The sequence below is a fragment of the Glycine soja genome, chromosome 18 (genome assembly GCF_004193775.1).
Source record: "Glycine soja cultivar W05 chromosome 18, ASM419377v2, whole genome shotgun sequence".
NCBI lineage: Eukaryota > Viridiplantae > Streptophyta > Magnoliopsida > Fabales > Fabaceae > Glycine > Glycine soja.
The window spans coordinates 55,356,872-55,379,761 of record NC_041019.1 but is presented as its reverse complement, the minus strand read 5'-3'; the positions used below and the strand labels follow the sequence as shown (position 1 = coordinate 55,379,761).

General features: G+C 31.5%; 2 protein-coding genes across 4 annotated transcripts; one reads left to right on the top strand and one right to left on the bottom strand.

The window, feature by feature from the left end:
- Positions 1-263: 263 nt before the first annotated feature.
- Positions 264-9,906, bottom strand: LOC114396419 (AUGMIN subunit 5-like). Its single transcript, XM_028358389.1, has 10 exons — positions 9,174-9,906; positions 7,746-8,273; positions 7,025-7,166; positions 6,773-6,946; positions 4,808-5,017; positions 4,314-4,499; positions 2,803-2,962; positions 1,692-1,887; positions 1,426-1,558; positions 264-605 (listed from the first exon to the last, which is right to left on the bottom strand). Exons 1-10 carry the CDS (start codon positions 9,677-9,679, stop codon positions 477-479), a joined length of 2,364 nt encoding a protein of 787 aa, XP_028214190.1. The 5' UTR covers positions 9,680-9,906; the 3' UTR covers positions 264-476.
- Positions 9,907-15,384: 5,478 nt separating this feature from the next.
- LOC114396666 (E3 ubiquitin-protein ligase At3g02290-like) lies at positions 15,385-21,672 on the top strand. 3 transcript variants are annotated; one of them, XM_028358761.1, is made up of 5 exons: positions 15,385-15,677; positions 16,457-16,851; positions 17,501-17,921; positions 19,631-19,740; positions 21,357-21,672. In XM_028358761.1, the coding sequence occupies exons 2-5, from the start codon at positions 16,732-16,734 to the stop codon at positions 21,384-21,386; spliced, it is 681 nt and encodes a 226-aa protein (XP_028214562.1). In that variant the 5' UTR covers positions 15,385-15,677; positions 16,457-16,731; the 3' UTR covers positions 21,387-21,672. The 3 variants fall into 3 exon arrangements, with proteins under 3 accessions (XP_028214562.1, XP_028214564.1, XP_028214563.1); XM_028358762.1 differs by lacking the exon at positions 15,385-15,677 and adding an exon at positions 15,774-16,027; XM_028358763.1 differs by lacking the exon at positions 16,457-16,851 and having other exon boundaries at positions 15,387-15,677.
- The last annotated feature ends 1,218 nt before the right edge of the window (positions 21,673-22,890 follow it).

Below are 22,890 nucleotides of genomic sequence, written 5' to 3'. Positions count from 1 at the left end.
CCAATTAATTCAATCCAATAATCGAATTAATTTGGATTGGATCTTAAAAACACACACAAATGCAACTCAAGCCCAACTCAAACAGTAAAATTTTGAACGGATTTAACCCGTGATCACCCATAGTTTTTTGGGTTATTACACCTTGTGATTTTCGAATAAAAGAAAATATAATACTGCACTAGGATCCCCTCAGCAAATTCATTCAACTTAATCTTTTCTTTTTCCTCATCGGTTCTAATTGTATACACCAGACGAAACCAGAGTTCAGTAAATGAAGCCATCAGTAAATAAACTTCAATTAATCACTGCCAGATAATAAATCAAATTACATTACAAAGCTCTACAATCATAAGATTCAATGCCATTAATCACTGCCAATTAACATGAACAAACCACCCCACTACTAAAAATCTAAAGATGAACAAGACTTCACAAAACTTTGTTCACTCCACGTGCTTTACAATTCTAATCACAAATCACAATAGCTCCTTGTCACAAAATGCCAGAAGCTGTTTCACATGATTATGCCAGGCAGTTACATTTTGCCCATCCACTGTTACCCAGTCAACAACTGTCGATGCTGGCTGCTCCCACCACTCATCAAGCTGCAGAAGAGGTTACAATTTAATAATAGAAATAGAAATTTTATAGGAACGTGAAAAATCTACCAGCCAGATGAAATATCAAATTAAGCAACTTTGAGGAATATTCACTGTTTCACCCATATGTATATTAGACACACTGAGCTTAAGTTGCACCTAAACTAACACAGACATATTACAAAATGAGAATGAACAAGAATAAGCTTCATAGAAAAATTGTATAAAAAACTCATTCCTGAGTATTCTTTTGTCCCCTATTTTTAGGGACATTATACTTGATTTGGTTTGTGAAAGAAAATGGAAAGGAATAGTGATAAAAAAAATTGAATAAAATTTTAGGATGTTTGATATAAAAGAAATGTGATGTATTCTTGTAAAGACAATTGCATCCCTTACCTTACTAAAAAGTGCTTTAATAGGAAAAATAAGAGGTACAAAACAAGGACAAGAATAGTGATGGGAACTGATAACCACTATCATGAACAGTCAAGTATCATTAGATATGTTTGCAATGTCAAACTTGAGAGCTCACATAAACTCGTGGGAGCTCTGCAAACTCGACTCAAACTCGTAAAAATTTATTTCATATAAAAATAATAATAATAAAATACCCAAAAAAAATATCTATTTAATTTATTATATTACAGATTATGTTTTATTTAGTTTTTATCACGGTTATTATTTAATTTATTATCATATTATGTTTTATTTAGTTTATCATTATTATTTAGTTTATTATATTATATATTATGCTTTAAATAAATTTTATATTCTTTGAAGGCCGTCATATTTGCATAATAGTAATAATAGCAGGGTAACTCACCAATCCCCTGACATATTTGCAATCTTCCAAGCTCTGCTGAGCACTCAAAACAGCATTCTTAAGTTCAGGCAACCATTCTTCCATGATAGTTTTCTCCTGTTCTTCAGCCTTACTCAAACAAAATTTTGTTGTCCTGCATCATTATATCAAATGTCAGAGAAGGTTTTCAAAAATTAACAACATCGTTTGCCAGTACATAAATTTGAATCTACTAGAAACATTAACCATGAATGCACAATGGATTCAGGGGTTAGAAACATATTTACTTTTCATATTCTTGTTGAACAAGGTTGGCATGATTCAACAAGGCTTCACCACTTTGAACAAGATCCCGTCTAATATAGACAAGATTAATAGCCCTTAATAAATCTTCCAACACACTAGCTTCAGAACCACGAAGTTTCAAACAGAACTCCAGGGACTCCAGCACAGATGCTAGACCTGCATCTGAACCCTCCAAGCCTGTCCATTTAACAAGAAAATCATTTAATATACAATAATAGCTTTTAACCCTCATAAAGTATTCCATGCACAACAAAACCTTATATTCTTCAAATTGCAAGTTAACAAAATAATTAGTAGTAAAAACATTGATTTGTGACAACAAATTATCAATCTAATCTTATACTCCCTCCATTCTAAAAAAATAGTCCTTTAAGGTTATGGCACACTGAATAAGAAATATTCAATTTATACAAAATATAGACAAAATACCCCAAGTTTTTCAACTACTCATCATAAACTATCCTACTATCTAGACCAACTTATTTTTGTGGCAGATGTCTCTTTTCAATGCAAGTATTAACTTATCTTCTTAATTATGTTATATACAGGGGTATTGTTGAAAAATAGCTTAAAAAAGCTAAAAGGACTATTATTTTGGAAGTTGGAACAGAACAAAAAGCTAAAAAGACTATTATTTTGGAATGGAGGGGGTAATTGTTTTGAAAGTTTGAAAACATTTTATTATGCCATTCCGAATACTATAACATCAATTATATTAATACATTGGCAAGCATACCCAGATATTTCATTCAAAATGAATTTTTTTAAAGTAACAATAATTAGTGTTTTAACGTGTTCTATCTACTAAATTACATTTATCTTGTTTAGAATTAGAGAAGATAAAAAAAGTGTATAAAATAAACCAACTGTCCCAACAAAACAAAATCACAAGAACATAGTCATACTCCTGTTAAAAGGGGAACTGAAAACTACAAGAGCTGTAGTTTCTGTTTAAAAAGGTCATAGGCTATTCATTTGTGCTATAGCAATTACTGAAGTGACATTTTACAATGGCAATCTATTAACCGATCTGATATGGGTAGAGTGTACACCAGGAAACTATCAGCAAATCACAAACTATAATATACTCACCCGCAGGATAGTGAAGTGCAGCTGAAACGCGACATATTGATGGAATTGCTGATGGATCCCGAGCACCAGCTCTTGCTGTCAACATAGCTGCACTTATTTCTGCATTTGCAACTGCTTCCTGGCCAGGTGGTCCACTAGCACCCATGGCCTCAAGCAGTGCCTGAACCAGAATTGAAGACAATTAAGTTGAAGCACATCTCAATATACACAGAGAATTAAAATATTTCAAGCAAAATTCTGTGAAACCATTAAAAAAGCTCACTGACAGATACCGGTTTAGAATTAGGGAAAACAAACGATCTTTATCACAGAAAGAATGCCCTCTTACCAGTATCAATGTGATAAAAGGCAAGAGATCACAAATGTACAATAGAAATGAATCTCCTCTCTACACTGCAGGTATTCAAGAGACTAGGACTTTAGCTCCCAATTCCCATTCTAAAACTAAAGATTGATCTCTTTTTTTTTTTCTTCCTATTATTTATAGCTTGCCATTTTTACCTCTCTTACTAACTAGTCCAGACTGGCCCCTCTTTAATAGGATCTGCCAACTTTCATCTTTCTTACAAGTTTTTAAAATTAGTGACAGATTTAAGTTGCACTACTAAATTTTCACACAAACCCTATTTAAAGTTTAAACAATTTAACATCCATCCAAAATGAGAGAGGTTGTAAGGTTATTGAAATTGGATTCAGAGCATCCCAATCCAGATAACCAGTTGGCTAACCAGGTGGAATGGTTCTGTTCTGTAATTTTGGAGCAGCAGTTTCTTATTCTACATTTTAAAGTTTCTGGTAGAAGCAAGTGGGTGAAATTCAGTGGCAGAGTGCAGTCTATGCAGTTCAGGGGTGTATTTGGTCGGAGTGCAATGCACATATCTTTCAAGGAATATCTTTCCCTAAACTAGTTATAAGGTAGGATTATATCTATGACTTCTGTCTGCTTCAATGCAAGTTTCCATTTTAAATATGCAAAAGAGATTGAGTAGGCTTGCTGCATTTTTAGTTTTTTTTTTTAATCAATCCATGTTCCTTGAGGATATCTTAACCTGCCCTTCCCCCACTCGAAAATACACTTTCTTTTATATAATTTCTTTCTATCCAACAAAAAAGAATGGAATGTGTTAAAAACTAGACAATAAATATGATCAAGTTTATATTTAAATGAACTCAAAACCTTTAACTACCAAAAGGTAGAATTAGAAGATTCAAAAGTAGACCATGTAAACTAACTTCATAAATTAAATCCCATAAATTCAGAACATTATCTCTAGAGGAGTGTTAGCAACACTCTCTAACACATTCTTTTAAACACACTCTACCGCAAACTACAAAATTAAATAAAATGTGAAACTCAAAATTTTGCGATTTCCAATAAATTTCAACCAACAAGAAAGAGTGTTCAAAAGAGTGTTAAGAGAGTGTATTGGTAGTATTTCTCTTATTTCTATTCTAACATATTTTATACTGAACAAGCAAGTGAACAAGTTGTCTGTTGGAGCATTATAAACCTGTGGGGAAGAAGGAAGCATGTAGAGACTATTATCTGGACTTCGATAAAATGTAGACACTTCTTTCTCAATGAGATCCTTTGCATTATTTGAAGCCTTGGCAACAGCAGCACATGCTGGAATTATAGTGCTCAAAGCATACTCCCTTGCAGTTAATGGTTGCTGACTCCAAAATGAAGCAGCATCCTGCATTATATAAAAAGATACAAAAATTATAAACAAAAACAAAAGTAAAACTAAAGTCAAATCTGTTTATTAGAAACAAAAAAAAGGGAAAAAATACAAGAACAAAGATGTGTTCAAATCAACTTTGTAATCCAGGGGAAATGCATCAATGTGCCCACAAAGACAAATCTATTAATGGATAATTCAAGTTTAAAACCAATAATTATTCTAGGATTCAAACAAGGTATCACCATTCCCAAGGATAAGCTGTAAATATACCACAGTTGTATTTCACTAATACGGGAAATACTGAAATAACGGAACATTACCATATTTGCTTTAAGGAGTGCCATATATATAGTCTCAAGTTCTGATCTACGAGCATCAAACTCTTCAATCTTTTTCCATTTTTTCTTTAGAGAATCTTCAGCTTCTTTCCTCTCAGCACACAACTTATTCAAGCGTTGTATTTCAGACATTAAGGTGTTTAAGCTTGCCTTTAAACCAGCAACTTCTCTTTCCTTGGCCCAAACATCTAGCTGAACACGTGGAAAAAATATACATAATAAGTGGGTAAACTCCTAGCTCAAATGTTGCTGTGAAGAAATATTTCTAGCATTAGGAAAGGAATAGAATTAAAAGGGGCAAAATGTTTTATCCTTTTTTCTTCCAACTTTTAAGCTGTAAAATTCCTAATTGGAAAATCTAAAAACGAGAACCTAAATATTTAAATTGAACTTACAGAAAGCAAAGATTCCCCAAAGATAAATTCTTTATTTCTCTCACATTAAATGCTGATATAAAAAAATATATCCATGATTAAACATGTCTGGATGTCCCCAATTTAGCCATAATAACAACAATAATAGATCTTAGATCACAAGTGTTTCTAAAATCCCCAAGTTTTCTGAATTTTGATTTTACTGGGAGAATCAAATTTAATAATCTTCCCCGATGAAGTAAATATAAAACATGTCTTACTTTATAGTTTATAACAAAACCAGAATATTAAGCCAGTTTCATGGATGATGAACTCAAGGGATGAACACAGAATTTATTTGAATAATACTGAAATAATCTGGTTTATAGGCCAGATTACAAGTGCACACAAAACTTCACAGGGTTTCCCCCTAACAAGGAGTCTTATAATCCTTTATGTATAACAGACAGGCAAGCCATATTCTATCTAAATCCGTCTACAATAACAGACCCCTTAAAACTGCACTACAATAAGTCAAAACTATCCATACCACAAAATATAACTGTATAATACATAACAAACCATAAATGTCTAATACATAACTATCTAATACTACCCATTAATTCTGACATTTTTTTCCTGACATAAACCATCAATGATGAATGACCTTGGATTGTTTGGCCTACCCAAGGACTACATTAAAATAATTAGATGTGAAAAGATGAACCAGAGATAATTTGTCACAAAAACAAATCTTTAGTAATTCTGTTTGTTTTTTTCTCTAATAAAATTTCTCCTTTTGAAGGGAAAAAATGCCATATAAACAAATCAATCATGTAGACACACATGTTAAGCACTAATAGCTCAACAATATACATATACATCATATAATATATGCATATGATTTTTACCAAAAGAGTACTTCATGGCTCAAAGAAGCTTAAGATAGCATTTGAATCTATGAAAACAAAATTTTACCTGAAACAAAATAAGAATCTGTTAGGAACAATAATGATTAACCAGTCACCCAGCTAACTCAGTTACCCACTTAACATCCATCTATTTGGTATCTTTATTCCTACAAGGGTATTCAAGCTTTACTCATATTCTGAGTGTTTGATTTGTAACACTCAATCAGAAAGAGAATTTGCAGTGGTTTAAGATTAAACATTAATTCTTCCTAACATAAGTTATGCTGCCAAAACAATATCCATCAATACTCCAGGTCAAACATTTCTGATTTCTCTAATGAGCTGTCAATGAATGCTAATGCTTCCCACCATACATGTTTTTTTTTTTTAACGGCCAAAGATAATATTATATATATAAGAAACATAGTACCAGAGGTACTGCAGAAAATACAAGGGGTAACATCCCCTAAAACACAGAAAAATAACCAACAGCCACCAAAAGCCAACAAAACCCAGCCCTATTCCCACCATACATGTATGCAATCTAACTATTGGTTAGTTATTCAAAATTCAAAGAAAGCTTGCAAGTGATAGTATCATGAGCAAAGGTGACAATAGATTCAAAAAATGTACAACTCAATTAAAAAAGAACCTAATGCACTGTAAGTTTTTCATAATAATACCTCAAGTTGCCTGAGACTTCCAACATTTTGGGAATTACTTCCAATACCAAGTGAGCGTGACGAAACATCAGTGCCTCCATGCAAACGTTTCATAAGTTTTTCACACATGTCCCTTGCTTCTGCAGCTTTGTTTAGTGCATCTTCAGTAGCCAAAAATTGTTGAACATGAGCTTTCTGTGAACAGAGATACGGCACCAGTTCAATAACTCCTCTTATGACAACAAAATATGCAGTTTAAGGATGAATAAAGACCTGTCTATCAAGAAGCTGATTTTGACTCCCTCCTGGAGGCACATCAACCCCAATCTTTCCATTGCCATAAAGTTGATACTGTAGAGGAGAGCTCCCATCGGATGATGAAACATCCATAACAATGTTATTTTCATATTTGTACCTGATTGAAAAATGCAAGTTTTGATTATAACAGTAATGGCATACGTAATATCCTTGCCAATAAGAACAAACTAACAGAACATTCATAAAATGTAAGTTTGGGTAAGCATTGGCAAAATTGATTTTGAAGTGATAAGAATTATAAATGGATTTTTTTATTCTAAAAGCAAGTTAGTAGTAAAGCTGAGTATAAAAAATTTTATTCAATACAAAAGTCATCTAAAGTTGTTTCAACTCAAATCAATTCCTCGACGTGGAACCAAACATATGGGCATTTATCTAAAATCACGTTGGTTGGGATTTCAACATGATTCTGGACAATCTAACAGAAAACCAAACACAAAAGAAAATTCATACAGCTACTTCGTACACTTTTTCCTGGTTGGCAGGGGAACTAAATCATTGTAAGCAACTTTGGCATGCTTGGCCAATATAGCATTTGGGACAGACTTTTATTTTTGGAAAGTTATAGTAACAATGATTAATGACAGAAGGTCCAAAATTCAAATATTATGGTCACAGAGGCATCAATGAGAGCACCAACAGAATATGAAAAACAAAAACCATGTATAAATGATACCTCAAGGTCTCTGCATCGGCTCTAACATCAATTTTCTCTATTTCTCTGGAGATTAGACTTTTCAGCCGCAAAGTGTATGCAGTAATTGCCTGAAGCAATTGGGGAGGACTCTTTAGGCAATTTATAATAACAGTTCTGACCTCATCAGGAATTTGCCCATCAAAGTCAAACCCCAATTTTGCTGTTTCTGCTTGAGGATTTAAATGAATGCCACTTCCTTCATAAGCAGGAAAAGAACTCCGTATTTTTTCCATTATGTGGTCTACAAGAGATTCACAGGCCTTTCTAATATTCTTTTCCCTCGTGGTTTCAATGAGGATGACATCATCTGCAGATTTACTTCCCTTAACAGTAGAATAAACAGCTTCCTTCTCACTTTTGGCCATTTCAACAGAAGAATCCACACCCGATCTTTGAGAATCCATCGCTTGATTTACATAGTAACAGAGACGTTTATGATATTCAGCAAATATTTTTGCAGCCTCATCACATTGTCGATCATAGGCCTCCAACATCACTTGCTTATGCCTGCAAAATGGGTAAAGAACTAATATAAACACATCATTTCTTTTCCCCTCTCTCAAACAAATTATTGGTAGAGACAAAAGCACATAAAATGAGATAATAATCTCAAAACACATTATACTAGCAAGCAACAACATCATGCCTACACTATGATATTAAATTAAATTAAAAAAACTATAAACATGCACTCACTACCTCTTCCATCCCATTTTCACCTTATTTTCTTCCTATCTCGTTTCCTTTTCCACCACATCACTCATCAAATCTGTCATTTTTCTCTCTTCATTTTCTTTTTTTATCTCTCTCTTCCTTTGGGAGGGCGAGCCCTGGTGCAGCGGTAAAGTTGTACCTTGGTGACTTGTTGGTCATGGGTTCGAATCCGGAAACAGCCTCTTTGCATATGCAAGGGTAAGGCTGCGTACAATATCCCTCCCCCATACCTTCGCATAGCGAAGAGCCTCCGGGCAATGGGGTACGAAGTTTTTTATCTCTCTCTTCCTTTGGGGTGTATGTTTATCGACACTCTTAAACTTTTGCAACACAAAACAAAGGGTCATTCGTTATTATATCATTACTTTCTCAACCCATCACATTTCCACCCTACGTTTTTTCCTACCTCTCCCTTCATTTTTCATCACATGTTTATCACATTTATCAAATTTCTCTTACTTCCTTTATTTTTTCTCTCTATCTCTCACTTCCTTCTACCTATAACTCCAACATTCATCATTTTTCCCAAAACAAATCAGTTTCTACTTTTATGTTAACATGTTTCATTCATCTTCTCTTACCTAATAAACAACAAATATGAAAATTCCACTTCAAGCAACCAGAATGAAAATTACCAACCACATTAACACAAATTGTTCAAAATTTAGGGCAAATTGAGGAAAAAGCCAAAACCTGTAATTGGCTCGTTCATCGAGCATTCTCTTCCTCTCAGCCTCCTCTCTGGAAACCTCGAGCATCCTCGCTCTCAAATCCTTCTTCTGCCTCCTCACGACTTTCCTCAGCCTGTCCACCTCCTTCGCGGCCAAATCCCGCTCTTGCAACGCCGCCTCCCTCGTCGTCGCAGTCTCGGAACCCTCGCCGCCGCCGGCGAGCGCCCTCTCCTTCTTCCTCGCGCCCTTCCCCCTTCCTTCCTCCTTCGCCTCTCCGCCGCCGTCTGCGCCGCCGTGCACGGTGATGTTCCGGCGGATGTTCCGCACGGTCTTCTCGGACTTGGCGCGCGTGACGAGGAAGTTCAAGACCGGAATCATGTTGCCGCGGCAAATCCGGCGGATGGAGTCGACGGACGGCAGGTGCGACTTGCCAGAGGCGTAGGTGCCGAGCGGACGGTAGCCCATTTCTTTGTGCAGCCATTCCAGAATGGCCTCCGGCGACGGCGACGATGACGCTGCGCTCTGCATGATGATGATGATGACTATGGCGCAGAGTATGGCGGTGATGGCATTGGCTGACTCGGTCGAGTTGGTGGTGTACTGTTATTAGTTAGGGGTGGATCTGAGAATTTTGAGTGGCGTGGTTGGTGATTGAATTGATGTGCTCTTCACTCTCTGTGTTGTGCCAATTGAGAAGAAGTGAAGAACACTTCTTTTCTTATTTTTCAAAATGAATAATGATGATGGTGTCCTCACCAACAGGTTTCGGGACAAGAATATATGAAAGAAAATATTTAATAATAAATATTTTATTACATTAAATAACAGTATAATAAAGCTTAAATGACACTTTTGATATTTATGTTTTAGTATTTTTTTAATTTAGTTCATTAAATCTTAAATTATTTATATTTAAAAACAATTTCATTTTTGTCATTTTTAGCATAAATGTTAAACATAATAAAAAGTGTGACATGTTTGTTTATATTGATTGAAATTATGATATGACATAACAAAATATATTTAAGCTTTCATTTTATCACAATTATCAATTTTTATTTTTTATTTTCTAATAAGGGGTTGTGAGTGTACTTTTGATTAGCTGAAAAAATCGTGAGTGTATTTTATTATTTAATAATGAATATCTCCTTACTTTAAGAGTTAAATCTTTATAATAGATTTGTTCGGTTTGGTTAGAATTTTATATGTTTACAAAACACCTAATATAATATATATATATATAAAAGTTATATTGAAATTTGAATTATTGGGGTTCATAATTATTCTTGTGGGATTTTTTTAAGATATTATTGGCAATCATAAAAAGATAATTTTTTTTAATATAACTATTTACGCAACTACTTTATGGTTAAGAAATAATCGACATTTTCAAATGATAGTCTTGATAAGAATCTACAAGACACTAAAACCTTATTGTTGATGATCCTTAAGCTAGGGATGCAAGTTCAATCCCCGCTACTGGCTTATAATATTTATTTATTCTAGTTAAATATATATCTTTCCTTATAGAATGTTCTAGAACCAGAAAAATAAATGAAATTTTCATCGATGTTCAAAACAACATGAAAAAAAAATGTATAGATGAATTATTTGTATGTAACTAATGTAATAACTCTTGTATTGTAAAAAAAGTATAATAATTCGTGCCTTACACAAGTATTAAGTTTACAATTTGTATTTCAAAAGTATTTTTCAATAATTTTTAAATTTTATGTATATATTAGTATATTAAATATTTAAAATATATATTAACATATTTAAAAACATTAATATATATTATATTGACTTATATAGTTTGTTTTCAAAAATATTATTTTTATAAATACTAGGGTCTGTTTTAAATATAAAAAAATTAGAAGTTAAAGAAAAGTATATTAATAGTATAGACATTTGCATTTGTATATAATTTAAAATTTAGATTAGATTTACATTTATATAAAATTTTAAAAATAAATGTTAATAATAAAAAATATTATATTTTTACAATTATTTGGTTTAGTTTTTATGCATCTTTAAATATACTTCTATTCAATTATTGTGGTTATTCTTATATTTAATACGTGTTTTAAAAATTATCCCCTTTCAACTCAACGATATGATGACTTGTGATGAAATGATAAAAATAACATCATAATTCGAATAAATTAATAAGTTGAGATGAAAATTTTTCACTTTGAATTAAAAAATTAAAAAATAAGAATCAAGTGAAATTCATAAGAGCAAGAGACATTTTTGTAAAAAGCTTTATTAAAAATGAGAAGAAACTAAATACAAAATCAATATTTTCTCTATTATACTATGGAGCTAAAGACTACCAAGATCTATCATCAATAGCCTAAACATAAGCTAAAAATATCAAAACTCAAACAAATTAATGAAAGAGGCTTAAGCCCAACACAAATGACAAGCTCCAACACAAAACCTAAATACAAAATATGTCTAATCTATTCTCTTTAAAATAGATTTTTTTGGTTAAATCTTCATCATTGTTTCTTGGTTTTTTCCATCACAAATTCACAATCTGTCAAAATATTTTTATAAGGAAATGTTCTCCTTTGCGACAAACGAACACAAAAATCCTAATATTTATAACTACAAATCTAATGTTTGTAAGGAAAGTGACATATGATTATAACATATAGAAAATGTTCATAATAAATAATGGCAAAGGAAATGCCTAAAGTTTGGATAAGTTTATTTTAGATTATAAATTTAACAAAGCAAAGTGTATAACACAACAATAATGCTAAAATTTATAGTGTGAGTTAAGTAAGCTTATGATATATATATTTTGAATTAAAATATATATGAATTTGAATCAGAATAAAATTATGTTATTAATTTCAATTTTCAAATTATCAAATGATCATATTGTTTTGCCTTCATTAATATAATTATGCATTTTTTTGGAATTAAAAACAAACAAAATTATTTATATATTGAGTAAAAAAAATTCCTAAGGTGCATTTGTCAAAAATAAATCTAGCAAGATTTTCTAAAATCGAATTTGAAATTAAATTTACTCTAAATGTTAATCAAAATATATATATATATATATTATTGTTATTATTATTTTGAATCAAAACTTATAATTATATTATTAATTAAAATATTATATTCATGATTGACCATGATAATTAAGTACTTCATATAGTTAAATAATCATCTCGTGACCATATTCTTATGAATTAAAGAATAAAATAAAATAATTTAATAACATTTTGGAGAGAAAATAATGAATGTGGTTTTATCACGAAATTTCAATCTTTATGAAAAAATCTTATTTTATAATATATTATTGATCATTGATATTGATTATTGATTTTTGTAAAATTCAATAAATTGATTATAATAATTCTTAAGATACGAATAAAATTAAATTAAAAATTGAGTATGCTTTTATATATATATATATATATATATATATAATATTATTATTTAATTCCTTAATTTTTAATTTAAAAGAAAATTGTATTGCTTAATATTAAATTATCACAATTAGTATTTAATTATCAAAGTTGTATAAATAACATTAATCTCAACAACTTAAATATTCATTAAATACAATTATCAGCATTAATACAAAAAAAAAAAGCATTCAATTCAATTAAATCCAATAGCTATTAAGTGAAATGATGGATGAAACAACTAGTAAAATCAAAATTTACTATATATAAATAAATAATATTTGATAAGATAAGATATGGTTGAGATTTGAATTGTATCACACTCTTGTATATATAAGAGATGTGAAGTTGGTGAAACTCATTAATTATTATTGAGAAATAAAATATTGTGTCATATCTAGTCCCAACATGTCTATCAACTACTAGCATACTCTAATTGTGTTAGCCTGACTAAGTAAAAGTATGGTATCATTTATACTTAGTGATTGATCAAAGATAACATGTGAATTAAAAGTACCCTAAAAAGGTAATTTTAAAATCCTTGGTTCATAAGTAATGTTTGGTCTATCAAAAGAAGTTATTGTGATCAACCTTCCAAGCAAATTTTAAAATTATAGACCTTGAAACCTAAACACGAGGAACTTTGGAATCTTCCTCCTAGTCTAGATTAAGTCTTCTAACGTCAATCAACTTGTATATTTGATTGACATGAGTATTTTTAGAGATTATTCTATCTCCTTTGACTTCTTTTGTTAAGACATTGGGTCTTATCTTAGTTATTCAGTTTTTTTATTCCTTTCAAATATATATTTTTTATTAATTTCTAATTGTTAGAGATAGGAGAACAATATGAAAATCAAGCTTAGAAGAGTTTTGACTTTTACATGTCTAACTCCTTATTTAGTGACATTTGTATTGCTTATTGTTTTTTAGTCTTAGTCTATTTATGTGTACATCATGTATCATCATATAGAAGTAGGAAGATAGTTTATGAGATAAAAAAAAAACATTAGCGCTATATTTCTCACTGTTTTAATTGATAAACACTCATGTGTAATTGATTAAATAAGTCTTTGAGAAACTTGTAGAGAGTTCATAACTCCGGTTCAATCAATTATCATATATTAGTAATCGATTACACAATTCTCTTTTGAGACCATGTATGTTTTCTTGGGTTTTTGGTTTAACGGATTATAATAATATAGTAATCGAATTCATTGTTCTTTAAAGTATTCCAAAAAATGATCAAGAATACTTTAATCGATTAAATTAAGATTGTAATTGATTATATTATTCTTGAATGTTTTTCATAATCGGGGGAAAACACTTTAATCGATTAAATGAGAAATTTAATCGATTACATTGTCAATATAATCAATTATAGACAATTATAACTATTTTCTCTATATATACCTATCTTGTGTTCTCACTTTCAAGCAATCGAAAATCACATTTGGAACTTTCAAAAGGAAAATGAGTTATAAACACATTTGAGATCAAGAAAGGTCCATTAATTAAGTCTTTTGTTGATGCATTTGAATGTAAATGTTGCATCTCTCATTGACTATGTTCCATATGGCTTTTACACATTGCTACTACATGTGCAAGAGTTTGTATAGCATGCTAGAATAAGTGTTTATAGTTTGAAACTAAGGGTAGGTTTCTCTTAGGCTTAGATTCACGAAGGACTTTAGAGTTATGTGCCTAAATTTCATTTTTTAGATATAATTTAAAATTGATTGTGATTACTGGTAAAACTCACATTGCATAATGAAAATCTATTTCGAGTTAAATTAGATAATTGAATTAATTTCTTTAGAAATAAAGAGTGAACCAATATTAATCTTGTTATCTATCTTTTCTCTCTCTAATGTATTCTTTATCAATCTGATAAATTTTAAAAATATTTTAAATTGGTGCACCTCAACGAAAGAGTATTGTGTTCGAGTAATTAGCTCAATATTGTTTTTAACATAAAGTTGTGATGTGATCTTTGTAAAACAACTTTTTTTTTAAAAAAATTGTTTTTATTTTACAATTTATTTTTAAACCAATTCACCTGTTCTTAATTTAATTAGTCCCATTATCTATTTCACTAATTTAATTTGATTTAACAATTAGTCTATATTTGTTCAATCATTTCAAATCAATCTTAATTTATGTTCATCCAAGTACTTAATATTTTTAAGCGCTTATGTATTTCGATATATTATCTTCATCTTTGTTATTAATTTAAATTTAATTTTTAAAAAGTTATTAGTAACTAAAAATAATATTGTATCATAAATAAAAGTTATTAGTAGTTTATATGTTTAAAAAAATTTAATCATCATGTATTTTAACTATAATATAATTCATATGCTAAAAATATTATTTATTATTAAATTTAAGAAAATAAATTATCATGCATTATGAGGATTAATGAGCTTAATTACTAGTTGAATCCTATCCTATTATAAACTGAGACTCACTTCTCTTCTCACTCTCAATTTAAACTATTTAAAATAAACTTAAAATATAGTTATATATTTAAAGATATTTATTATTCACATTTTAAGTTATTATATAATTTATAAATTTAAAAATATCAATTCAATCATAATTATATAAAAAATAAACATTTATTCCGTACAATAATTTATTTTGAAGTAATGTACATATATTTTTCCCACTGTAGCGTACTTGCTCTCTCTAGACACGTCTTATATCATTATCATATACTTGTTGTACTTGGAGTATGAGAACATCAGAGGGAGGTGCAACTTGTCTCGATGAATGAGTATGGTAGAGATATTTTAATTTAATCAGAAAAAATACTAATAGTCATTGTCCTTCAGAATTTATTAATAACATAAAGTTTGAAGGGTTATAGATTCCTCCACCCACCTACCACCGAAGAACGGATATTACAAGAGAGATAGATGTTTTGCTTCCTCTAATCTGGCGAATCATTCGTTCTAGCAAATTTTGCCGAAAACTCCAAAACCCCCCCTTTTAGAAAACTCGATTAACAACAATCTCAATCTTCTACAGCTTATCCTCTCTCTCTCTCTTCTTCGCTTCCCCCAACAGCAATTTCATTCAAAACTCTCTCTCAGGTGCCTTTTTTTTTCTTTTTCCAAATATTCTACCTTTGTCGTTTTCTCGCATACCCTCTTTCGTTTTTGATCGTTTGATTGCCTTCTTATTTGGTAATCGCAACTGGGTATCACTTTTTTCCGTTTCTTCTTTTCTGGGGTTCATAAATTTGAGTGTTTTTCTCGGTTGATCTTTTTTTTTTGTTGGGAATTCAGGGGTCTCTCTCTAGACAATTGATGCATGTGATTTTGTCTCTCTTATTTTATATTTTAACGTTTCAATTTCTAGAATGGAGGGCGTCGTTTGCTTCTATGTTTAAGGTTGTTGTCTAAATAGTAAAAATTGGTGATTGTGATTTTTCCGCTGAAAGGTAAATGATGATCCTTCTGCTGGTTGATGTACTAGCATAGCTTACCAGTGAAGCAACGAATCATTTTTGCCACAATTTGAAGGAACATTGCAAACAGATTATAGCTTTCCCTTGAAACACTCAAATTTGTATTGGTTTTTTTCATGCTTTTGATGTTCTCTAAGTTTTTTTGTACTTATTTTTTATCCTTGGAGGGAAAAGAATAGTATGTTGATCTTATTTTGAAGTCCTGATTTGCCAATGATGTTTTGTATACGCGACGCTTTGGATTTGAAGTATATGCATTAATTGAATTGCATTGTTCAACCGCAGGCCCTTAGAAAAATCTGTTATTTTGATTTGTCAATTGCATAGTGAAAGCTTCTACTACGATCTTCCCAAATTGTTTGCTTTCAGTGATATTTAAGGCGGTTTTGGTGTATATTTCAGGTGATTAAGAGAATCAGAGTTTGCTTATCCATATAACAGATCATTTGAACAGAAGAGGGAGGGTACTGGTTTGCGGAGGCAATTGGACTTCTGCGAGCTTAGAATCCTCTCTCCTTTATTTATTAATGAAATCATAGTCATTAGTCTTGGCTAGTGCTGTTGGGGACTCTTTTTCACAAAGCGTGCTTGTAGCAGTATCCATGTTTTGGTGATCTTTGAGTTGAGAAGAGAGAAAAATTTAAGTTGAAAGAGAGAGGGATATTGAAGCTAAAACAATGGGTGCTGTTTGTTGCTGTTTCAATGTTGATGATTTTGAAGATTTTATGAATCCAAATAGTTCTGTATATAGGAACTGTATGTGTCTCAGTTGCTTTGTACAGAACTTTTTCACTATGGTATGTCTCTAACTCCAAACTCCCTGTCCTCTTCCATTCCCTTGTTTTCTTTTGATTCACTTTTGGACACTGTCTTATGTGTTGCCCTTAGTTTGAATTTGATGTCTTGCATCATGGTCATGTTTTCATGCACTGTTTTTGCCGGTAATTCCATACTTGTCAAGTGGCAAACATACCTGTTACAGTAACAGGAGCTTGTGTTGTGTTTTGTTAGTATTGACGCACATACACCTCCTCTTTATTGTTCCGTTGCTCAGGACTATATTGTGAAAAAAGTACTCATAAAATGTTTTGGAAAACCTTTAGTCTTGAACTATATGTCCCAATCCTCCAAAAAATTACAAATGGTGATGTATTTCATACATGCATTTTTTCTTGATGCTCTGATGCTAACTTGCTTGTAAGAAGGCCATAAAAAATTAAATGAGAAAAAATTGTAATCATCTATAATTTAGTTTAGGAGAGCTTTGCTGCATCTATTAATATAAGTAATTTTGATGTTAATTCAATTGTATTGATTGCCATGTACATTAGTATTCAGTAGACAACATTTAAAGTATATTTTAGTTCTAAATCCATTTACAACATGGGAACTGTACTCCATATGTATTATATATAATAACTCTTTCCAATCTACCTCAAATTTCAGTATGAATCAATATTCCGTAGAGGGGAAGTGCATGCGATTCCTTCATCTATACAGGGCGCAGCATCTATGACTTCTACAGCTTCACTTGATAATTCTCTATCTGACATGTACCGTTCTCCTCCAAGGCCCCTGCCTTATGATGCAGACAGGTTTTTCCGTTCACAGCGTGATGGACTAGTGTCAAGACGTGAGAAGGGTTCAAGTCATTTGAATGAAGAGTCAGAACCTCTAAGAGGTGATGTAGATGCTGACTCAGAATCTTTAAATTCTGCTGGTAAATGGAATGATACCAGTGAAGATGGATCAAAGGAATACCGTTCTAAGTCCACTGTAAGGCTCTCATCAGCAAAACTTACAACTGGAGCTGGGGTTGTCTATTCATCATCAGAAGAGGAGGATGTCTGTCCAACTTGTCTTGAAGGTAAGAGTGTTTTCTCTTTTTTTTTTGGCTAATTTCAGAGCTGCTATAGCCTATAGCAGGATGGCTGTTATACTGAAAATTATGGATACAAGTTAAATAACTTGTACTGATATATAAAATGCTCAAAAATAAAAAATACCCAAAATTAAAGATTTATAAATAATGAATATTAAAAATTGTAGTCTTGAGATAAATTCACAAGACAGTTACCACAAAAGTCAAGGAACAAAACAGGTGGCTCAATGCATGAGGCGCCCGGTTAGTGAGGGTTTGGAAAGGGTAGATGTATGCAACCTTAATCCTGTATAAATTCTATTCCCAGAATTTGAACTTGTGACCTCCACGACTCTGTGTCACAAGGAAGCAATCTATGTTATCAATAGCGGCTGTCCTGGTTGCTATCGCAGCAGTGTGGAGTGGCCCTTCCCTGCAACAAGTACAACTGTAGCTGAGCAGATTAAAGGAGCGACGCTTTTCTCCGCAATCTCTGTGGAGAGGGACGACAATATCACGGTCTCTGTCGTGGATCCTTTGAAATTGAATGCAAATTCAAAAAATGCCCTCAAATTTCATCATTAATGACTAATGAGGGTCTTTTTGGTAACAGAGTGGCGGCTAGAGCTAACAGAGAAGAGAGAACCTTGTTAGATGGATTGGGTCTTTGGGGTTTTAGCCTTTTAGGGTGTGTTTTCTTAATTTCTATTCTGTTGGGCCTTGGGCCTCAAGTCCAACATTTTTCTGTGGGTTTTTAACTTGTTATCGTGAACTGTTAGGAAGTAAAGAAAAATCTGTGAACTGTTAATATAATAAACTATACAATTTATAAAAATATATAAAAACTATTGTAAGTATAACATGTTATATAGTAAACTAAATAAAGCATAATATATGATATAACAAACTAATAATAGTAACAAAAACTAAATTAAATGCAATATATAATATAATGAGCTAAATAAAAAAAATTCTAAATCATAAGAGTAAGATATAATTATATATATTAAACAAATTTCAAAATAGGTAAAAAAAATGATTACAATAGCAGTCACCCTCTTTGTTGCTTTTGTGGTGAAAGTGTGTTGGATTTCATGTTGTTGCATTTGAAACGACAAAGTAAACAGGCTCCTAAACAATATCTAATTTTGATATCTTACTGCTCTCTCTGAATGGTACTACTGGACGGGGAATTGAGATTCTTTGCCAAATCAAGCATAAGCATTTCTCACAAGGTGTGAAAAATAAAAAAGCAGTATATGAAATGGATAAGGAAAAAGAAGAAAAAAGTTAATATAGTTAGATTTTCAATTTGACTAGAATTGTTTTTAGATAAATTTCTACTCATTTATAAAAGAAAATAAAAATGTAAAATAAATTAAACGTCTTTTTATAAGTTAATTTATGCACTTCAATTCTTATTTAACTTTTCAAAAACTAAGGTACATTAATTGATTTTAATTTATAGAAATTTAATTCATTTTATCTTTTATTTTCTTCTATAAAAGAAATTTATCTAAACAACACTTGCGAAATGTGAAAAGGTTGAGCAGATTTGTAAAGTAGACAAGACAATATAACCTCCACTTTAGGGGTCATCCTGCTATTGCACTTTAGGGGTCGCCTGCTCCGCTCCGTGATGACGGGATTGACAACTATGGAAGCAATATAACCTCCACAATTCTTACATTTGTTTCAATTGTTTTTGCTTGCAGAATACACTGAAGAGAATCCGAAGATAGTGACAAAATGCTCTCATCATTTTCATCTTTGTTGTATTTATGAGTGGATGGAAAGAAGTGACAACTGTCCCGTTTGTGGGAAGGTAATATTTTCTTGGTATTTTCTGAATTATTTCTCACTGAAATGACTAAGTTCATCAGAATTTGATGCATGTTCTACATAAACGAGGTAGGAAGACTGGCTGAACCAGTCAGTTCAACCAGAAACCAGCAAACTGACCATGTCTCTGGTTCAGTTCTGTAAACTGTATGGTGTCTAGAGTGCTAACCCTTCCAAACTGGTTTTAACCTGACAGTTCCAGAACAAACTGGTAAACAGATCCAATACGCATTCAAATGGGCTTGTTTACAAACATGCTACTTAGTTGGAAGTTGGAATATTTCAATTGGAAATCTTCGAAATGGAAAAAGCTAGGATTCAAAAGACATATAATTGGCATGGTAGCATGGCAAACTTCAGGCTACCAAATACCAAGATTCTTGTTATGAATACTAGTTTATTACCTGTGCAATGCATGCCATTATGTAAAAATATAATAAATAAAAGAAATATATGAATAATAAGAAAAATGTCATAGGATCTACTCTTACGATTGCAATTTTCACAAAAATAAAGTGACACCTCACTTTCTAGGGTACTATCCAACCTATAAAGCCACGTTAGTAATTTCATTCCAGTTGTTAAGTCTGTCTAACAGAAATATCACCCTGTGATTTTTGAGGCATTTCCTGGTCGTTGTTCTGGATTTTGGTGAGTGGAACATTTGTGGCTTCATAAAAAACCCATGAAATCTCGGATTTGTTCTTCTCAGAACAGGGGAAATAGGAAGGGTAAGAGAAACAGTATAGGTGTTGATGATGAGGGAAATGACTTGTCATATTGCCACATATCATAAAAAAAACAATTATGTTTTTGCTACATAATTATCATGTTGAACAGAGAATGTGCCATTATGTCAAATATTTTTCATACAAGGGGCTACATAAGCACTTTTTGATTGTCAAATAGATGGGATTTGCATTGGGGATGTATTTGATACGGCTTTATATGATGTGAGACTTTGTTGTCATTGTGAAATAGTATGTGCATTATACAATGTAAGTTTATGCATAATCATTGGAGATGGAAAGGCAAAAACATGCTTGAGTCTGAACCCGCCTAAGCTTGATACTGATTGTTTTAGGGACAGACTTCCACCCAGCTTGTATTTAGAAATTTCAGAACTCAGATTGTTTATAGGGTCTTGCTAACTAGTGTTCTTAGGGCATTGGTTAAGGAACTAAAAAGAAAAAAGTATTTAATATGAAAATCATAGGAGAACGTAAAAAAAAGTCATGGACAGTGCAATTTTGTGCATCCCAATAAAAATCTTTCTCCTTTTAGATTTGCCTTGTTTATATGTGAAATACTACTTGTTTGTAAATTTTCGTGTCTGACTGTTTAAGCTTGATTCTAATGATATTTTTTCAATTTTCGTGCAATCATTTATGATTATACTGTTTCTCTTATATTGATCAAGCTGTTCTAATGTGCTGCATGCAAATATATTTGTGCTGAGCATGACTGGAAAGCTATTTCTTGTATAATAATTTTTGTTGACAATGTGTGCATTCTATTTCTTTATGGGTAAGCTAAAGGCTGCACTAGAAGATGGAGTATAATGAATCATGACATTTATTTATTTTTATTTTGGTGTAGGTGATGGTATTTGATGAAACGACTGATTGAAAATGTTTATGTCGTGGATGATACCAACAACAGAGGAAAGCAAATATAAAATATAGACATTGTGAATACATCAGATTAAGCGCTTATCATGTATAGGAAGTATATAACACTTTTATTAACCATCACTGTAAGTTCAATCTCATCCAAGTTGTTTCTATATTTATACTTTTCTCCCTTGCCAAAACTGCCAACATTAAAAGAAAATGCCATTTTAGATGGGAACTTTGTCATGGTTTCAACAGTTTGCCATTTAATAGAATGATTTCCTCCTCTCTTTTTCTTTTTACTTTTTGTTTTTGTTGTCATGTATGAGTTAGGATTTTGGAACCACTCTTCCAAGGTGTTCCCCCCGCTTAAAACAATGACGTGAGGGGGGATACCAATATGTAATCCATAAGTTCGGTTTAAATGGAACTGATGAGAGCTGTATACAAACAAGAAAAGGAATTCAAGGGATCAAAATTGAACTAATTCAACTAGTACTTTGAATAAATTTGTTGGATCCTTGAAATAATGCTAATTTTTAAAATTAAACGAAATTAGTACGCAAAAGCAAATTTGAAAATTATCTTATAATTTTATAATTAATATGCCTCAACTCATCATATAATATTGTAATCTGTACAGATTTGGTGTACTCTGATTTTCATTTTCATCCAAATAAATTCTTCATTAGCGCAATGCTGTTTTAACGTGTTTTTTTAGCAACAGTGAACAGTGTCAAGGTGGTATTTCTAAAAGCTTAAAGACGTGAATTTATTGGAAGCAACAAGACCTATGCTGAAGCATTATCTAGGCTAAAATTTGTTCGTTTTAGTAAAAGGGTAAAATGAAAATCTGAATACGCTAAAGAGTATATGTGCTTGACCCTCAATATAATTTGAGGGCAGATCAATGTTATTAATCAACAAGGAAATAGGAAAAGGCCAAAAACCCTTGAATAAGTGACTACAATGACAATAGAACAATAGCCTTAACTATTGGATAATCACAAAGCTCCAAGAAGTTATCCTAAGCTAAACACCACAGATAAAAGCATGCACGACTATGTGCATGTTTGGATTGTCGGTTTCGACCTCCGTGCTCAGAAACATTTGAAACGATAAAGTAAACACGCTCCTAAACAGTGTCTAATTGTCATATCTTACTGTTGTCTCCGAATGGTACTATTGGACGAGGAATTGAGATTCTTTGCTAAACCAAGCATAAGCATTTCTCACAAGGTGTGAAAAATAATAAAGCAGTATATGAAATGGACAAGGAAAAAGAAAAAAAGTTAATATAGTTAGATTTGCAATTAGACTAGAATTTTTTTAAGACAAATTTCTCCAGAAATATTTATAAAAGAAAACAACAATGTAAAATAAATTATACTTTTTTTATAAGTTAATTTATGCACTTCAATTTTTATCAATTTTGTCTTATTTAACTTTTTTCAAAAACTAAGGTACATTAATTGATTTTAATTTAAAGAAATTTAATTCATTTTATCTTTTATCTTCTT

Excerpts from the sequence above, each read along its gene's own strand:
- LOC114396419 (XM_028358389.1), bottom strand. The coding sequence starts at position 9,679 with ATGCAGAGCGCAGCGTCATCGTCGCCGTCGCCGGAGGCCATTCTGGAA. Across the intron at positions 8,274-9,173 it reads GATGAACGAGCCAATTACAG|GCATAAGCAAGTGATGTTGG; the intron begins GTTTTGGCTTTT and ends CCCATTTTGCAG. Across the intron at positions 5,018-6,772 it reads GAAGTCTCAGGCAACTTGAG|CTAGATGTTTGGGCCAAGGA; the intron begins GTATTATTATGA and ends CCACGTGTTCAG.
- LOC114396666 (XM_028358761.1), top strand. The coding sequence starts at position 16,732 with ATGGGTGCTGTTTGTTGCTGTTTCAATGTTGATGATTTTGAAGATTTT. Across the intron at positions 16,852-17,500 it reads TACAGAACTTTTTCACTATG|TATGAATCAATATTCCGTAG; the intron begins GTATGTCTCTAA and ends CTCAAATTTCAG. Across the intron at positions 17,922-19,630 it reads CTGTCCAACTTGTCTTGAAG|AATACACTGAAGAGAATCCG; the intron begins GTAAGAGTGTTT and ends TTTTGCTTGCAG.